The sequence below is a fragment of the Ceratosolen solmsi genome, unplaced genomic scaffold, assembly GCF_000503995.2.
Source record: "Ceratosolen solmsi marchali unplaced genomic scaffold, CerSol_1.0 scaffold6, whole genome shotgun sequence".
Lineage (NCBI taxonomy): Eukaryota > Metazoa > Arthropoda > Insecta > Hymenoptera > Agaonidae > Ceratosolen > Ceratosolen solmsi.
Genome location: NW_011948414.1, coordinates 13,737,097 through 13,758,848, shown reverse-complemented (window position 1 = coordinate 13,758,848; position 21,752 = coordinate 13,737,097). Strand labels below are relative to the sequence as shown.

Here is a 21,752-nt window from a genome sequence, read left to right as displayed (position 1 = left end):
ATATAATAGTACGTACTTTATGACTATGATGTGGTTTTATGATACTTGTATATATTTATGCATTCAATAGCTTCATATAAAAAATATATAAAGTGGTTAAATAAGCTAATAATTTGTGGCGTATATTATAATAATTGGTAAGATAATTGATAAGAAAATAATGAAGTTATTCTTGTTTAGATAGGTTACTGATAGAGTACTTGTTCAGAACATTTTGAATTTGGTAAATTTATAATTTTAGAAAAAATTAAGAATTTACAGTTTATATTTTTTATGTTTAATTTAAAATTATATCATTTATAAATCATCACATTACAAAGCTATGCAAAATAGAGTTAGCGATTCTCAACAGTATTTGATTCACTCAAAAAACGGAGAAAAAAGTTGTGGAATAATGTGGATTAGGAGGATAAGAAAGCATATGAACGATAAATTACTACTAATAATATTAACGAAAGTAATATTAATAATAAAATAAATTTTAAAACTAGATAATGATTAGTGTGTCGTTTTGAATTAATTTTAATAGTTGATTAATTCACATTGATATATCCGGAAACAAAAAATGTAATAAAATAAAATTACAATATAATTTAAATGCCATCTTGATTATTATGTAGAAAATGTCACATCGAACAAAACGAAATTTTATATGTAAAATTTAAAAAATGTAGAAACATTTATAAAATGTTCTATTGTTAATTAAATATTCGATTATATATCAATAAGAAAGTAATTTATATGTATGTGAAAATATATCGTAATGCAAATCCGAAAAAATGAATTGAAAATATACAATAATTCAAAGTAACTACTGTATAAAATTGTGTTTAATTTATTTCATTTTCTTTAAAAATGTTGATATTTTTTGTTATTATTATATACATTGAGCGAGAGGAAGAAAATCAGATAATAAGCATAATAGCCAAAAATAAATTAGATGTATATATATTGAATGAAAAGTAGTATAGTAATAGATAAATCATAGAAACATATTTATGCAGTAAAAAAGTGGTAATATGAGCATCAGCAAATAAAAGGCACAGTATTTACTACTTTTCTACGAAAAAATAAGGAGACATTCAAGATTTATAATGCGATGGAAGTTAAAGTGTGCAAGATACAAAATCATTAATTAATTGGTGAGGAAATACAATAAAAATTTATCGTTGATATAGGTATTTACATTTATAAAGTGCAAACTTATAATTACACCATATATTACATAGTACAGCAATGTTTATAGCAAATTTAAGGCACACACAATAGATGTTTAAGTTTATTCATTTTTAAAAAAGTATATCATTTTAACACAGTGCTTATTGAAAAAAAGTTATAGTATGAAATATTAATAAATTCTTTTAAAAATAAGAAAAGAGAGCATAGCAAATCAAAACAAACAGATATTTCTTCTACGACTTATTTTTCACTCAATAACCCATTTTATAACATTGTTAATTTGAGCTTCCAACGATTCTCCGGAGGTTCTCTGCTAGATTTCAACTAAAATTTTGGGAGGGAATTACATAAATGATTGCATTCATAAATATTAGAATTCTTAAATTTAGTTTGTGTTATATTTAACTCAGCATCCCTAATATCATTTTTCATTCTTGCTAGTATCAGTTAACGCCTATTTCCTTTTATACATAATCATCTCTTTTGGTTCATCATTTACAATACTGTATTAAAGGCCTTTCATTGTAGATTTTTTTGTGTAAATCATATTATATAGCTTGAGTGTATTGATAAATATACATTATATTTATATATTTTTATATTGGAATAAAGTAAAAGTTTTATATTATTTTATAAGATAATTAATATTTTTTATTTGTGATTAAACATATTTAAATAATGGTATTTAATTAAGGTCATTATATGTATAAAGCTTATCTTTCGATTTGAACATATTACCGAAAGTCAATAACATTGATTCTATAGAATCATCGAATCTAGTGCATTAAAGTCTATGATAACCCATGAACAAATGTTATGTTAATATATTTAAGTAATATATTGTTTACCATATATATATATTTAAATAATTTTAATATATGTATTGCAACAGTATTTTAAATTATTATATGATTTTGTTAAAGTATTTAATAATAAAAATTTGTCATTATATTTAATAAATTAATTGTTAATCAATATATAATTTTTTATATTAATTGTTAAAATAGTTTAAAATTATATTACATTGTGTTAATTTCAAATCTTTTTAAGTTATATCTCTTAATTATTATTATTTAATATTATTTGTATTTGTATTGTATATTAGTAGTATTCATTATATAACTGAGTAATGTTCATACTGGGAATTACAAAATTTCCAATTTTAAACTACCGGATTAGGTTACTGAAGTTATTAAGATATTTTTACAATAATATTATTTAAAAATGAAAATGTTGCATGTTGAAACTACTAATTTGAATTTGCACTATTCATATTTAATAAAGTATAAATCTCTCAGCCATAATAAATTTTGTAATTTATATTGAATTGTATTTAAATAAGTAAATAAATAAACTTATTATAAACAATATATTCCAAAATTTAATTTTATATAATTGTTTAATATAAAAAAAATTTTCCAAATATTTAAAAAACCATTTAATATATGTAAATTAATCTAATTGATCTTGGATATTAATGTTATTTTAGTAACAAATATTTGTATTCCAATATTTAAATACTTAATACTCAGAATTAATAAAACATTATTTTCAAGTAAAGTTTGAGCTTAAATATTTATATCCATACTATACTATAAATATAAATTTTTTTTTTATAAATATATGAACACAACATACTAGATATTAATGAATAATATAATCTACTTTCTTAGTTACATTTAAAATTGATGGATGTCAGATGCACTATAGTTTATATTATTTTAATTATTGTAAATATGATTTTTATTTCATAAATTGTAGAAAGTTTGGTTGTTATTTTATAATTGCTCAAATGATCTTTTAACAAATTTTAAAATTAAATGATCATTTCTTAATCGTAGAATATTTATGTATATCATTTTTCAAACAAATAAAATTTTTATTTAATTATATGATTTTATTTACTTTATTAACATACATTATTATCAATAATGTGTTTGCACAGTAAATAAAATGTTATTTCTTTTATTAAAATAAAGATTAAAAAATAAATATATAATTAATATGTATTATTAAAAAAGCAAAAAACGAAATTTATTTTTTACGTGTATAAAAGTATTAAATATTAATCTTAATCGTTAAAAGTATCAAAACTCTTTTAAATAAAAATTATTGATTAAAATATTATTTATATTTATAATTCATTCAATAAATTATAATATAGTAAGTAGTACAAATATCAGAAAAAATTTCTTTGGAAAATTTTATATTGATATAAAATTTTTTCTTTTCATTTAGTGTTATTTATGAAAATTTATCAATTTTCCATTTGTTCGATATATTGCAGTATTATTTGTAAAAATTAAGTTATGTTATATAAAATTAAATTATTTTACATCTTTATATTGATTATGTAATATGTACTTCAATAGATGTCACAAATTATCTTTAAATTCTTTTATGTACTTTTGTTAATGTTGTAAATCTATATATTTGTATCAGCTTTTTAAAAATATTTCTTGTTTATTAATTAATATTTACTTTTCTTTAAGATATTTATTTGAATTAAAATTATATATTATTTGTGTATAACTTTTTATTCATTTATAAAATCGATTTTATCCTACTATTGTAATTGCTTATTATATAAAAAATTTTCCTAATTACGAAGGAATTTTATTTATTCTAAGAAGTAATACTGCTTCTTTTAATTATTTCTTTTGTTTTACATGTATTATAAGAAATATTTATGTAATTATTTCCAGGTTATATTATTTAGAATTTGAAAACTGTTTTAAGTATAAACATAAATTATTTTTAGCTATAATATATATATATATATATAATAGGTAAACGTTTTTATATTGATAAATGAATCATTTAAATCGAGAATAGAATGTATAATTTCTATATTATAAATTAAATTACATTGAAAAAATTATATCTTATCTAATTATAATTTACATTCTGAACGATAGAATGTTATATAATTTTTAATAAATATCGTTATGCAATTTCATCAATATTTGATACCAATGTACTTGTGTCATCTTTTAAACGATATTTTTGTTTTTTATTTATTAGTTAATATTTAATTTTTTTAAAATCATTTACTTAAATTAAAATTACATGTAATATAAAGACGTACATTATATATTTTAGTACCTATTTACATTAATTTAAATAATTAATAAATTATATTTTGTTATTAATACATTAGTTTTTTCAATATTCCACGCTTATGTTATATGGATTACAGTATGGATAACATCAAGTTTAGTAATTAAATTCAATTTAAAATTATAGCAATTTAATGTGTTAATTTAAATATTATTAAAGAGGCATTATAATATAACAATTTTGTAATAAATACATATGCTTTTGCTTATTCCAAAATGCATTAAACTAGATTAATGATAATACAAAAAAAAATTCATGTATCCTAATTAATATTTTTGTATTATCATTTTAACACTATTAATAACAATACTAACATTATTTAGATTATCTTAATAACAATTATTATTTAAAAGTATGATGAAAGAGAGATTACAATATGCTATGTTCATTAATATGGGGATTTAATTTACACCGAACAAATTTGTGTGAAAATTGTTAATAATTGTAAGTTAATAAAGAAGCATTTTTATTATTATCTATGCATGCACAAGTATGCGTGCACACACACGGGCGCGTGCGCATATACATAATCTTAACAGAATTAATCAAATTCCCTTAGCTTTATGAAAATACCAACAAATATTTAAAATGACGTTTATACTTTTAGAATATATTTATTTTATAACTAATATCTATTTAATTAGTTATTTATACTATGAATAATATAATAACTAAAAAGACAATAAAATAAATTTATTTTAAGTTCATGATTGCACATATTTAATAACTTATACTTTGCGTAGGTGAGTCTCCAATTCTTGGGAATCAATAATTTAAAATGTTTCATTGCATTTTTTCAATGTTCATATATAAATAGATTATAAAATCTCCTTATGCTATAATTTAACAAAAATAGCATATACTATATATTGTATATTTGAAAAATATATTTTTTAACTGTGAAAACATTATTTTACAATGAATATTATATAAACCGTTAAATAACATACTTCATATTTTATTTAAATAGATTAAAATAGAATTAAATATTAATTCTTCAATATTTTTTATTTATATATGCTTCATTCATCATATTTTGTAAACATTTTGTAATATATTAGTTAATTTAAAATTATTAATTTTCTATATTAACTTAAGAATAAAGTTTTTATCTATATTTGAAATTATTTTAATTTGTATTTATATTTCAAAAAATTGATTTCATGAAGACTCACCTTAAATATTCTAAATAAAAATTTAAAATGTTAAATTATTTTTCAAATTCAAGTTATAATATATTTTATGAATGTAAATAGATCTTGAATTTATTTTCTGCAGTATTGAATATTTTTAGTATTTAAATAAAATTCCTACACTAACTGTTTAACAGCCAGGCACTTGTAGTATTCAAGATTGAATTTTTATATTAGTTGATTAGTTTCATCCTGTAGTAATTTTAATTATTATTGAGATTTTATATTATCTTGTTTTTACATTCCTACATAACTCCAATATTAATAGCTTTTTAAAGAATTTGGAAATACAAATATTTATTAATAGACATAAAAAATGCATTGTACATAAGGTGTTTAAAATTTTTACATGTATGAAATATACTAATTACAATATTCTAACAAATACCTGAAAATATTATTTTGCATAATTGGAAAATTTATTTTAGATGGTTAACAAAAATGGATAGAAACATCTGTTTTATTGCATTTCTAATATTACAATAAAATACCTCTAGTTTTGTGATGTCATTTTTCTTAAAAAAAAATTGTTAATTTTTCATTTCTTACACAATCTTTTTATGAAATAGATAAACATGATTATTGTACTAATTGAATGATTTATCCAATTATTAGAATATTATATGACCTTAAGTAAATTCAAAACTACAGCATTATGTGACCATACAGATTTATGTTTTAATAAACTGTATCATTTATACACAACTATTCCTTACCTAGAACGAAATCGATCAATGTCATATGATTTTTTAATTATTTTACATTATAAGGAAATGAGTTTTTAATGGGAATTTTCTTTAAAAAATTAAAAAATGTACATTTCAAATATTATTTATCAAAAGAAAAAAGTGTAAGTCTATAAATGAATATCAATTACATTAAATTAAAATAAAATAAATCAAAATTTTAATTACATGGGCTAAATTAATTTTCCATTTGATCAAAATTATTGAAGGTATATTTATAAATTTAATTAGTAAATAAATATTGAGTAGTTTCTATGAGAAATAAAGTACATTGAAACATCACTTAATAATTTAGTATGAACATGACCATGGGTTCTAAGACTTGCACATTCTCTTAAAAATAATAAATAGTTTATTGATGAAACCAATATGAAAATGATGCTATATGTTTGCATCAATATTTTTTGTAAATTTTCAATAAAAAGATAATAAATAATCAATATTTTAATTAAATATTACTACAAGAAATTATGACCAAAACAATGTTCCAGAAAAAACAGTGAACACAAGAAAATTTTCATCAGTATTAAAAAAATAAATGTTCCATTAAAATTGCCAACAGTAAAAACATCTTCAGCAACATTTGATTACATAACTAATAGGAGTAACATTCTTTTCACAGTTGACTAAACCAGGTAGTAGTAAATTATTTCAAACTCCTACTAATCATCATTAGCGCCACAAAGATAAAGATTCTTTAATCTTCGTGCAAACGCGTAGTATTTTAACTTACGCTCAAAACATAATTACGCAAATATTTATACATAATTTATATATAAATTATAATAATGATTATATGTAGAATTATAAAGAAAATTCACAAGTTATTAATTAACAAATTTTTTATGGTATCTTAAATAGACTAATTGCGCTTGACTGTTTTTTAATGAAAATTAAATAATGAAAATAAGTCAATTAAATAAAGTATTATTTGAATTAAAAAATAACGAAATTTTTTTCACATGAAAATATTTTATGTTTAGAAAAGTTGAATGCTGTAATAAATTCTTGTAAGTAGCAATGGTTTAAATTATTCTAATAAAATTAGTAAATGAAGTATACACATTATAAAACATACAGAAAACTGAAATGACTGACAAAATCTTTCTTTTAATAAATATTTTACATTAACAAAATTTATGCTTCAAGTTTCTACTTATACCTATTGGCCAGTGCAAATATAATGGTTTTCATTATTTCTGTTTCACTGATTATACTGAATAACTGTCTATAGTTTTATTTATAATTAAAATAATATAACAATCTAGTGTATAGGTCTTTCATAATGTTCTTATTTCACTATTTTACATGATTTTAAACAATTATATTACATTAATATATTTGTCTGAAGCATATTATAAATAAGAAATATTTATAAGAAAATTATTGAACGTTTATATAAAAACAAATATTGTGAAAATGAAAACAAAATAGCTTTATAGGAAATAATTCATAAAATTACTAACAAAAATGAAATGAATACTTAAAAAATTGTATTTTAAAAATAAACTTTACCAAAATTTCTATGCAATTAACTTCAAATTATATTACTGATAAAACATAACAAATACTTTGGTTGCTGTATTTAAAATATCAATTTTGAAAATATTATAAGTATAAGTATTTGAAATATAATTGAAAAATTGTAATAAAATTAACATCATACACCATTATCTATTCAAAAATATATAAAAATAAGAATTTTTATATCATAAACTATCATTCAGTATTGAATCAGTAAAACAATGATATTAAATGTTAGGCATATATATTTTCTTAAAATAATTTTAGCAGTATACTTTATCATTGTTTCAATAAAATTATTGTATAATAAATCTTTTATATATAAGTATTAAACAGAAAATTAAGATCTTTATTTATATTTAAATAAAAAAATAGTATCAATTTAATTCATAAAAATTTGATTAATTTAACATAGTTTAAAAAAACTGCATTCAAATAAAATTTTCCTGAAGCGTAATATTTTATCAGTATTTATCATTCATATAAAATATGAACAATCTCGAATTATAGATATCATTACAAAAGTTATTGAATGATTTTATTTTATAATTACTTTATAAACAATTTTTGATAGCTTTAGATATTAATTAAAATTAATAAAAATAGATAATTACTATCCGTTTCTAATAATTTGCTGTTTTCTACCTAAATTTTACAAGTTTCAATGAAGGTAGAAATTTTTGTTTTTGCTAATCTTAAGTTAGCACTAAATAACACATTAAAAAATCAACACCACTCGCACAAAATTATTTATAATACTTATAACTTTACATTATCTTATAAGATATTATTTTGGCTCCGTTTTATTTTGCATTCATGCTGTTGATTTGCATGAGTGATATAATTTCTTGTCAATACATACATGATTTTCATTGTTACACACGCTCGCTGGCATTATTACTACTGCTGCCAATAATGCTCTATAGAGCTTTACTTAAAGTACTAATAAAACTGCAAAACAAATATAATGATAAAGAGGCGAACATCTCTTTATGTTACATTTTCAGTTTCCTATACAAAAATACCTTACAAATTGTCTTAATTTTGTGAAACTAGACTTAACGTAGGTATTATAATATTAAAAAACTATAATAAATATGATATTAATATATTAAGGTCCTTTCCATACTTCACATGAAATTGTTAACTGTACAATAATACATATTAGAATTTATCTTTGTTCAAATATTTATTGTACCAAATTATTATTAAAACAAATTGTACCGATAGTTTATCCAATTGAAAGAGAAATGGATAAAACCGCCTGTTATATAATCAGAAAAATATGCAATGAAAGGACCTTACAATTGGGCTTGAGTTCTGTGGTGTATTATACTTTATAACTTGAAGTTTTGTTTCATACTCTTTACATTATTAAATCCTTGAACCAGTCTTGATACTAATGTACTTTTATTGCATAATCATTTGATAATAATTTATGATGCGCTTGGCCATCAATATAATGCAATTTGTAAAATTTATCCTGATAGTTCTTTTAAATTTTTACTGTCCCTTTGTGTAGCTCTTATCCATGCCGTAAAGTTTATCTTGTGATGGCCAATTTTTTCGTTCTTCTGATAAAATGTATATGCCAATTAAATTACTAAAGGCACACAGGTAGCTTATAAGAGATCAAGATGAGTAATTAAGTTTTAAACCACAAAATTATAGCCACTATAGTTTTATGTTAAATTATCTACTTACACATTATTGATTTGCGGGACTTTGTCACCAAATACAATCTTTTATTGTACAAATGCTAGACATGGATGTCTTTTTGAGAAATATAAGCGTATTTGTATGTGCACATGCAAAACTTGCATGGCGTTTAATAGTCTAATCTAAAATAATAATCAACTAAAAGCACCCATTTGGTAATTAAAATCTACTTTTACCAAAATTTATTGTTCACAAAAAAAACCAATTATTTCAAAAGTAAATAAATTCTTTCAAATAAAATTCATGATTATGCCATTTCTAAACTTAAATTGCATTGAAACTGCAAATTGAAAATTACGATTTGTAAAAATCTTTCCCAGAAAGAAAAAAATGTAAAAAAATTGGCCATCCAAGAATATATTTCCAAGAGGAATAGCCTACTGGCTGTGCCTTATTCCTATAGCTCACTTACTTATTTAAGACACAAGATTATTTGGCTTAAAACTGCCAAGTATTTAACTTTTTTCTTTTCTTTGGCCTGACGAGAGCTTCAACATCGTAATATAACGTTTATGCAAAATACATAACTCTTTTGGTATCTGCATGAACTGTTATTGCTCTTGCCATTGCACCAGGTGTCCTATCTTCACTGCATCCTGATTGATGAGATCCTTCTCCACTATTAAAGTAGTAATTTTAAATAAATAATTTATAATTGACTTTGATGAAAGAATTAAAATCAAATATGTACTGACCTATCATGTTCTTTTTCAACAAGATGATATCTAGCTCGAAAAGCAACCAAATGCGCATAATAAGCTGGTGCTGGTATACTAACAGATCTTGTACACCTTACATATGTATGACATAGCTGGTACGTAAGACACTGCAACTCATCACTTTCAAAGTGATTATCATCCCAAAGTACATGATAATGGGATGGTCTTGATGTTCCCTATAATAGTATTAAGAAAATTTTTTTTTTTCGTTTAACAAAAACAAAGTTAAAACATGTTTAAATAGTTTTACCTGAATTCCTTGATGACTACAAAGGTAAAAATCAAATTCTGTTGGATGTGTAATGCAAACATCAACTGTTGTTCCAGCTGGAATATTTCCACTTTTACCGCTTTGTTCTTTTTTATCCGCACAAAAAAGTCGTGTATGATGACGTTTTTGGACAACAATAAAAGTTATACCAGGTCTATAATCTGCTTCAAGCTTAATGCAAGCTTCACGAATAGCTGTAAGTTCATGTTGAAGGACATGTAAAAACTGACCTTCAGATACGGCATCACGATATAAAATAATTCTGTGTGGTTTATAACCTCCTGTACTCTTGTAAAACATGACAAGAAGTTCTCTATTAAAAAGTAGAGATAATAAATCAATTTTATTCATATATAATAAATATTTATTTATATCAAAATACTTTACCTGACCATAGAACTCAATTCTTGAATTATTTCTTGTCTATGCTGTTGAACTCTTACAGTGGCTGCATATCGAGATGGATGAGCATCCATGCTACCTACAACTGCAGCTATACTAGGTTTTTTATTATCACCAGCAGGAGGATGTGTTACATCAGCACCAAGGAATATGACAGGTTCATTAAAAACTTTTGGCCTAATACTTGGTACTAAAATACTGTTAATTCCACCTAGTTTGACGTTAATTTTCAAACACAAATTTGATAAAGTTTGTGGTGAAGTTTTATTAACATTTTTAGCTTGTACGCATTGAGTTGCCATTCCTAATAAAGTATCTCCAACTCTTTTTACTTCAGCTACATAATTAACAAATAATTTTTTATATGTAACATTGACTTATTTAAATCTAGTTAATATTGTAAATAAAATTTTTACCATATACTGGAGTTTTTCCAGGTAGAACTACACAAACAAGTTGCAAAGCTTGAAAGGTCGATTTTAAATATCTAAACATAGGTTCTACTTGATCAGGTCCAGTAGCATATTTACAGAAACAAGGTTGACCTATAATTGGCATTCCAGCATCATTACTAATTTTTTGGAGCTGCGACGTAAATGCCCGTAATGCATCTTCTCGAACTGTTCGTTGAGGAGCAAAACATGCTATAGCCCATACTCGTATTTCAACTCCTGTAAAAAATTGTTTTCCACGCATGTCCCAAACACCTTGATTAGGCAGTGCTTGTTGTTTTGTCTTTAAAGAAAAACGAATAATTTTTTATTGAATTAAAAACTTATGTAAAATAATAACATGAAATAATATTATGAAGTTTTTACGTGTATAAATATAAATAACAAGATTTTAAATCTTTTCATTAGTAATTTAGCAACAATTAATAATAAATATTTAAATATATAAATAATAAAACATCTACACTTTTCATAATTTTATATAATTAAAAAATCATTAGATCCCCAATTTATTTAAGATACATACGTAAGGTGTAACAATTGTTTATATGGAACGATAAGTTTTTCACCTGCCCAGTGATGGAACTAACGCGCCCTCCATATTGCAGTTTTGGTGGGGGCAAAATTCGTCCTCTAACTTCCATCATATTATTAGAAATAGTAAGGCCAAATTCTTGAACATATGAATCATTATTGAAATCTGCTCGCCGTACAAGATTATTTATTTCTCTTTCACGATCAGGAGCTGAACGAGCTGTAGCCTTTATCATTGTTGATGTTTGCATATCTGTTAATTTTTTTATACATCGTTGCCCAGCTACAATATTACAAACCTATAAAACATGAAGTATTTAATAAATTTTGCAATAAAGATGGAAGATTAATAAAAGATACATAGAATCAAATATATACAATTTAAATAAAAATAAATGTAATATACCTCTAAAGGTAAATATGTATGTTTATGTTCTTGACCAACTTGAAGGCACGGAAGATGTGGATAACGTAATTTCATTTTGTATTTATCTAAAAAGTATTTAGAAACTGTACATTCAACAGTTTGTCCATTTTCTAATTGTAAGGGAAATCTGTAAAGTAAATTATTTTTTTAAGAAGAAAATAATTCATTAACATTAAAAAATATTAAAATATAATATATACTTACGATTGCATTTGAGCTGGTTTACGAGTAACATTGCAAACTCTGTATTTTCTTCTCATTGTACCACAATGTGTAATTTCAATTTTAAGTCCTTTAATTTCCTTGGTAAATTTTACTCTTTGTGAATCAGTTAATGGTTTTCTTTGTTCATTTATGTCACGTATATCAAGAACTTCACACATAAACTCTATTACTGGTTGTGCTTTATAGAAAGCAGTAGCAGATACTATAGAAATAAATAAATTATATTAGTATTTCATTTAAGAAATCATATGTAATCAAATAAACATTGTAATAAACAAGTTTACCATCAATATTCAGCATCATTTTCCATTGGGATGGTCTTACAGATTGATGGAAACCAAACCATACTTCTCTACCACCACCTAGTGGATGATAATAGCCATCTGGACTACTAAAAAACGATCTTCCAACAGGTGTGTAAGTCATAGAAGGAAGATGTCTCATAACTACATCCAAAGCAAGAATTGCATCATAAGGAATCTGCCTAGTTCTTCCCTCTAAAGCTTCTTCAAGAGCAAATAAAGAAACTTGTGCTACCCATTTGATTACCACTCTGAATACTCTATCTTTACCTTCTCCAGGCAGTATTACCTATAGATAAATAATTAGAAACTTACTCATTATTTAAATAGTTTACTATTTACTAAATTTACTAAATTTACTAAAAAACATTTTAAATATATATGCACTATATTTACCTCTAACTCTAATTTGTCAGTACCAATTGGTAAAGGGTCCCGAGTATATAAATTATTTCTACCATCAAACACAGGTTTTAGAGTTCCAAATATTTTACTGTAAGCATGTACCATAGTTTCAATTATTTCTCTATTAACTTTCCGTGGACATTTATCAGGTTGAATGTTTATGTCATAATGATGAACAAAACCACGTGGCATAGTAATTTGAAAATGATTGGCCCTCAAACCAATTACTCGTCCTTCTCGACCAATATTTGGCCTTCGTGGACATGCAAACACTAATAAAAATCACATTGATTAATTATTATTTTAGTATTTTAACATAAAAAAACTTACTAGGTAGATCAGGAGGCTGAGGAGGAGTATGTGTTTGCTGCGTAGGAACCAAGCCCAGTGTACTGGGAGCTACAACACTACTTCCAGTGCTTCCAGCAGCCCCTACAGCAGTGCTTGTTGTGGGCCCTGATGGAGGGGCTATAAACATAAAGGTTGGAATTATAAGAAAAGTAGAATAACATAACTGGTGACAGGCTAGGTATGACAACACATGGACACTTGATATTTTATACTGGAGTAGTGCAGTTAATAGTGTATATACAAAACCATCAGTATTACACTGTATACTCATTATTAATGTGAGTTCGTTTATTTGTAATCTATACCCTTAAAAGTCCTTTCACAACACATGCGCCAGGTGAGCGACAAGTTCATTCGGGGTCATTCTGGGCAGCTTATAAACGATAGAAGACAAGCAAGCATACGAAAGAGCAAGAAGGACAAAGTAAGTTTGAGTAAGCAAGCGAATGAGTGAGAGAGAAGGAGAGAACGCATGAACGAGCGCGTCATCAAGAAAGAGTGCAGAGCGTCTATGCTCCGTCTTTATATTGAAGAACTGAGATAAAGGGTTTTGTTAGTTAAATAATGATCCTACGAAATTAAGATGTAAGCAGTAACTGCGCACTTTCTTGGCCTCACTTAATTCACATGTACAATCATCTCATACGCTCTCTTTTGCTTCAGTCATTAGCTCACAAATATAATACTCACGCGGTGCTACAGGATACATAGTCAGTGAATATGATGGCTCTGTAGCCGCTGCCCACTATTAAATAAAAACTTGAATCAAAAGAATGAGGACCCACTTCTCGCACAGCGTAATTTCGCACAACACACTCTTAAATTACCCTGTCTCTAAACACCGAGGGATAGAAATACAAGCTACTGCTGCCTGCACTCTGCAGGTGCTCCATGCACTACTACCAACCTTCAATCCTTCAAGTTATAAACATTTTGAACGCTCGAGTATTCACGTGTTTCATTGGTCAACTCGCCTGCGTTCTTGTAAGCATTGCTAGGAAAAGTATATGTCACTATTTTACTACTATCTTACACTGCTTATGAGTACGACGCTTTTGGAATTAATAGTTTATAAGCTAACTCTTCAAACTTTTAATTATGTGTTATATATTTTATTCTTGCATATGTACAGATTGTTGAACACCTTAGTAATTGTTTATTTATTATAAGATAATTGAAAAGTTACCCTGCATTTCAGCTCCTTAACGAGTGTTTTTATTTTTTTTAATAAATGATTTACATACACATATATAATTCAGGAATATAAAATTTCTATACATTGGAGTGTAATTAAATATTTATAATATTTCATTTATTGCTTTTTAAACTTACTTAATATTTTATAATTTATATTAAATTTTAATATTATATTTTATTAATATTTAATCCGGTTTCAATCCATAAAATTTTATATTAAGGCGCTTGAAAAAAGCATTTTAAAATATCGTTAAATATTAAATAAAAATGAGATAATTTAATAAATATAAATTAAATAAAAATGTATAAATATTTGTTTTAATACAAAAAGTGTGTATTAATATATTTCAATTAAAATAAATACTGTATGATTTAATTATAAGTAACTGAACTTTATATGTAATTTTTACATTTATAGTTAGTGTGTGCTACACCATAAACTTAAGAAAGTAAATAGCAACGTTGGAAGGAAGAACAAAGGTGAGGATGTGAGATTCAAATAGAATCATGGCAACGTCGCAAAAACTTATATCTTGCAGTTATACCTCACTTATCGACAGTGTTACTCTGTTATGCATTATTGTTTAGAAGTTCGAACTAGCAGTTCAGTTGCTCTCTTCACATGATAATTTTTGGTAACTAGACATTACAATATAATATAAAACTTCGAACATAATAATAAAAATGAACTTTATAATGACACATTATTAATTTAGTATATTATATACGCTCTACTACTTCTTGAATAAAAGTATTGCAATTATTAGAAAAATATGTTGAATATATAACTATTAAATAAAATGACATGCGGATTAATAAATAATACTGCTTTCTAGTTCATAGAAGCTGTTAAAAATGTCTATATCATTTAGTGGATGTCGGTCTAAAAGTGGTGGATTGATCGGCGCTCTTTCAAAACAAATCAAACTTATTAAGCTAGGACCATTAAAAAATATCACCGTTCGTTTTGATCCTTTCCATAAGAAGGTTATGGAAACGAGGTTAGTTCTTTTCCAAAATATATAAATTTAATTAGAATCATTGAGAAGAGATGTCAATAAAATAGTAAATAAATAGTAATATATGAATAACCAATAATATGAAACATTATGTCTCGTGTTAATTTTATTAATAAATTAAGTAACTAAGCATTTGATAATGTTGAATTATCAAAAAAGTTACATGAATATAAAATATTTGCGAACAATTTAAGTTTCAAATGGTTTGTTATGATAAGTTATAATAAAATATACTAAAAAATACTAGATTATTAAATTTGTCGACTAGAATCATAAATCGGTTTACATTTGTGACGTCAATAATATGCGCATGCGTATTGAATACAACTAAATACGACTGCTCCGCTTTTTGTCTTTTATTAGTGAGAACCTCCGAGCTTAGTATCATTAGCAATTTAGTTATATTAGTCGTGTATAAACCAAATACTTTTGACCAAGAAGTTTTTTCACTGAATCAAAGCATGAATTCTAAAACTAATGATGAATAGGTTCGATTTTTGGAGGAGTCAAAGAGGACAAAATTTCGATCAGAGTTCATACCAGGTATACTTCTAAAATAACTCATAAGCGTGTAGATTCATTGGCTCAGCCTATTTCTTTCCTAATAAATCTTCATTGCCTCAACGCTTCAATACAGGCATCTATAGTTCTATTCAAAAGGAAAACTTCAGAGCAGTACATTTATGCTTTTATTTAACCACTATATTATACTAATATGCTGACTGAACAAAAATTTTTAAAAGTAAATATTTAGAATAAACTATATTTTTATGCATTAAAATTATTATCTTCAAATAACTTATTACCGATCCGTAATTAGTTTTGTTAATTTTGATTATACATACTACTTTAATTATTTATTTAAACTTAATATAATAAAAAAAATTAATAACAAATAATTTATATTTCTAAAATCGTAATGAATTGTTAATCGTTATATCTATTGTATTTATAAAATTTTATATACATAAAATCTGCTTTATAATATTAAAATAATTTTTTAATGTTAAATACTTACAAAAATTATTTGATATTCTTATTATTACGTAAAAAGTAAATAAATTATTCTAAATTGTTATTTGATAAATAATGCAATATTAGAATTATTAGTAAAAATAGTTGTTATAAAGTTTTAATTTTTAATTTATTTACAATATTAAAAATCAATTGAATACAAGATTTATACCTCAAATTAATTGACAATAGAATATGTTATATACTAAATAATAATTCAATTTATTTTTATTTAAAATATCATTATCGATGAAAATAATTTACATTATCCCTATAACATATAAAAAACATAAAAAAGGAAAATGATTTTAATACAATTATGTTTTAAGGGAAATAAACATTTGTTCAGCATATAATTGTATGTGAATTTCACAAAGTATTCGAAATTAATCAAAAATGAAAAAAAAAGTCTTTATATACAAACTATGTTTTAAGTGAAATTTAATTACACTATATTTACTCAAACGTTATTATAATTAACTAAAATATTACTAAATTTGAATCTATAGTACTCATATTATTTTAATATTTTTATAATACGAAATACGTATGATTGTATTTTACATTATTTTGAAGATGAATTTTTGGGGTAATACTCTATTTTAAATGTTATAAAAGTATTAAATGAAGAACACAATTAAAGTGCTTTTATATTTATACAGTGAGATATATAATATAATATATTTATTGTTAATGATTTTTACTTAATTTTTGGAATATGTCAGTCATAGATTTCATATTTTTCAAAAATAATAAAGAATAATATATAAAAACAAACAATAAGTATTACTTACCTGTGCATTGGCCACAACCGTATGCTTTACCAAGCATAGATACTGCTGTAGTTATGCGTAGCGTACTTAAATCCGGTACTGGAATTGGTAATTGTTGTTCCATTTGAGCCATGATTACTGAAAAAATCATTTATAATATAATATTTTAGATATTATTGAAACAGTACAATTCATTATACTTCCTTTAAAAAATATTTAAAAATTTTTTTTTTTAAACTAATTTTATTATGCGATTTCATAAAAATCCAATAAATATATAACAAGGAAAATGTAATATTTTGAAAGCTTTAATATATAATTAATTATACTCGCAATATTTTTATTTTTCAATAGTTTTTAAATTATATGTTTTAAATAAAACAGAATTAATACTCAATTTTATGATCTTTTCAGAGATTTCCTATATTATTTATCATCACCGAAAGTTTTATCTACTAATCCATCGTGTTTTCTTAAAACGGAAATTGTGTGCGATCGTTCAGATCCAGTAGTTGTATGTAATTTTGGTGAGTTTATTAGTATATAAATAGTAGAAAAATAAAAATACTATTACATAAAAAGATATATAATTATTAAACGTATTTCGTAAAAAAATTAGTCTTTATTTAAATTTAAATAAATTCTAAAGATTTTTTTCAGAAATTTCTATCTATTATTATGATGGATTATATTTAGTCAATTAAAATATTGAGTATTTTAAGAACATTCATTAACAAAATAAAAAATAGAATTTCAAATAAATTTAGTAGTTATCTCGTAGAATATTTTTCTTTATATTAATTTCTTGTAATTACAATATTACAAAGTATTTTTAAGGAGCTTTATATTTAAATACTATTGCGTATAATATAGTTATTTCATTTGTCACACTGATTGAATTTTCGTAGTATTATATTTAAAAAATTATAATACATGAATATAATAAATTTTTCCAACTATCTTAAAATAATTACAGAAATATTATATACTTCATACAAAATTTTTAAAAGTAATATACCGTTTTTTGTAAATAATTTATAAAAAAATTATGTAATAGTTTAAACCGTTTCAATATTTAACAGTCTTGTATCATTTATCACTTATTTCGATTTGCTTATTAATAACGTAATTTGAAAAATATTAGATTATATTAAAATTCTATGATTATTATATTTACACATGTGCATATTCACGTAGGTGCATAAGTAAATACAGTTTTATTTTAGTTTGTAAATATTTAAAAAAGTAACTTTGAGTTCTGCATATAAACTTTTATGAAATAAATAATAAATACAAGAAAAATTGTAAAACATTATATTTAAAAAAAATGTAATTTAAATTTATTGAAATTGTATTACTATGGGTTGAATTTAAATTTAATCTAATCCTGTTTTAATTATGAATTACAACATTTAATCTGATAAATCTATATATTACATTTATATAATTACTAAATTAAATATGAATTTTATAAAATAGTTTATTTGTATTATTTATTTTACTTTGTTACAGGAAATGAAGAAAAATTAATCCTTAAATCTACTAATTTAACAGCTCTTGAACTTTTAACTCTTTTTAACAAATACGTTAGTACTCGCGATTTAACCGAGCAAGCACCAATAATTATTAAAAAAAGAGGAAAAAAGAATTTAAAATAAATGAATTTTTAAAATTGGAATACTAAAAATAGATTGATTAAATTATCGTCAATTACATAACTCTTTGAACAATATGTGGTAAAATAAAAATTTACAAAATATGACACTGTTTACATTAAATGCCCGCAATACTTATGAATGTTGAAATTATCTGTTTTTTTTAATACTCGTATTTATTTACCAGAAAAAATTATTGTAAAGTTTTAAATAAATTATATTTTAAGTAAAGTGAGTATACTTAGGTGTTAAAAAACTTTAAACTTTTAATTGAAAAAAAACAGCCACTGATTTCTACCTTCATTTTACATTGCTATAAATAAGAATTTTAAAGATCTTTTCAAAATGTCAGGATACATGAGTCCAGAAAAAGGCTATAGCATGAAATTAATTGATACACTTTATAGTCATGTTCCAGCATTTACGGATGTCTTTGATGAGGAAACCTGGTACATATTTGTTACTTGTTTTGTAGTTATCACTATCTTAGTCGTTTTTATACTTTCTAGATTTATAACTATCAAGCCAATAGATTGAGTGTTATAAAATCCTGAATGTATTCATTTTCAAAATATAACATATATAATATGCATAAATATTTTACAACAAAATTTAATGTAGTTACTACATAAATATAGTGTTTGTAGAGAAGTCTTAAAATGTAATTCCAAATGTCATAACATCTACTTTAATTCTATATATTATTAGTAAAAATATAAATAAACTTACATAATGTATCTATTTTTAATGATTTTAGATTGAATTCTTTCCATATCCAGAACCTACATGAATATATCTTAAAAATTTAAGTTTATCTATTTATAGATTTTAATGCTTTCTTCTCTAACTTAAACTTCTTTCTGGTTATTTTTGGTATACTTTTTCATGTATAACTTAAGAATATATATATATATATATATATATATATATATATATATATATATATATATGTATCTTATTATTCTTCCCTATCTCTGCTATAAGCAAACAATTACACACTATAAACTTACCTTTTACTTTTTTGTTGAGTAATACTGAAAACAATGTCAAACTTTATCAGAAAATCCAATCACTTTGTATGCTGTCCTTGTTTAACACCTTTTAGTTGTGAGAGTTAATTTACCGCAAGTATGTGATTATTTTATATTCACATATGTAATACAATTTTTGCAAAAATTGCACTAATTTATATTTGAACAAGAATTATTGTTATCATTATACTGCATAATTGTGATTATTTTACTGAAAAATAAAATAGAAGTTGCTTTTTTACCTGTATTAATAAATAAATTTTAAAAATTATGTAAAAATTTATAATAATTATGGTACACACAAGTGCACATAAACATGTATTTATATTTAAGTTATTTTGTATTTATGTTATGGTTATAATATATATAATTAATTTTTTTAATTGAATTGTAATTATCATTCTATGGTTTAAGTTTTAAATCTCAAAATTATATTAAAATATTTTAAATTCCCCTCATATTTTATTTCATTTACTAATATAATGGTTGTTGAAAATATTAATGATAAAATTTAAAATTGTATTTGTCACTATTTAAATATAAAATAATATTTTATTAGAATTAATTATGATTATATTTTAAAACTTGCTTTAAAGAATCATCATTGTAATAATTTACATTTTTTACCAATTAAAAAAAATTATTTTAATAAAAAAATTGCCAATTTAATTTAGAATATTACATAAATAAATTAATATGTCATGATAAAAGCTGTTTGGATAAATGTATTAAGTTGCGTATAAAAATGAATACAATTTTTTTTATAAAATTCAAAAACAATTTATAAATAAATGCTTTGGGTAGAAAAGCTAGTATAAAACGTTAAGCAAAGAAAAAGGTTAATCTATTTGCATATAGAAGATATGAACGCGTCTACCATATACCATTAATTTATTATAAAAATACAAATTTCTGAGTATTTTTTCCTGTGCATTAAGCGTGTATAAAAAAAAAACTATAAATGGTTAGCATAGTGTTAAGATTAATGCCGTTATATCTATAAAAGAATCTCCGTGCATTATTTGTCTCTTTTTTTTATTTGCTTCTTTGTCTCTTTATGTATGTTGTGCTTGCATTTGCGCACGTAAGCATGCACACTTTGTCTCATTGATTCCTAAAAATGTTGCTTCATTAGCTAGTGAGCGCGCGCGCGCGCGTATGTGTGTGTGCGCGAGCGTGCGTCTTGTATATTCGTATGCGCTTACATGCATTAAGTATATATTTTGTTAAAAATTTTAATAAAAAAAATTAGAAATAGGATTTCGATTTTATAACGTTATGTTCCTTTATATGTACATACAATATCTCTTTTTCTCTTTTACACAACCGGTATAGAACCGCTTGTCTCACCCTGTACACTGCTGAAGCATTCAATTATTCCTTAAATATCTCCATTCTTGTTTGTTTTCGATCGCTCTTGCTTTTAATCACAGTCACAATAAAATGAACTCACGCAGCTGCCATATACGTAACTTTATTTTTTAATATACTCCA

General features: G+C 23.6%; 1 protein-coding gene across 4 annotated transcripts; it reads right to left on the bottom strand.

Moving 5' to 3' along the window:
• Positions 1–8,272: 8,272 nt before the first annotated feature.
• On the bottom strand, positions 8,273–20,399 carry AGO1 (protein argonaute-1). 4 transcript variants are annotated; one of them, XR_913100.1, is made up of 14 exons: positions 20,238–20,399; positions 17,594–17,710; positions 13,549–13,686; positions 13,210–13,490; positions 12,796–13,102; positions 12,491–12,713; positions 12,266–12,413; positions 11,895–12,158; positions 11,290–11,608; positions 10,859–11,210; positions 10,451–10,784; positions 10,177–10,376; positions 9,467–10,100; positions 8,273–9,383 (listed from the first exon to the last, which is right to left on the bottom strand). XR_913100.1 is itself a non-coding variant. In XM_011507117.1 (13 exons), exons 2-13 carry the CDS (start codon positions 17,703–17,705, stop codon positions 9,992–9,994), a joined length of 2,787 nt encoding a protein of 928 aa, XP_011505419.1. In that variant the 5' UTR covers positions 17,706–17,710; positions 20,238–20,399; the 3' UTR covers positions 8,273–9,991. The 4 variants fall into 4 exon arrangements, 2 of the variants coding, with proteins under 2 accessions (XP_011505419.1, XP_011505420.1); XR_913099.1 differs by having other exon boundaries at positions 8,273–9,761; positions 9,894–10,100; XM_011507117.1 differs by having other exon boundaries at positions 8,273–10,100.
• Between the last annotated feature and the right edge of the window lie 1,353 nt (positions 20,400–21,752).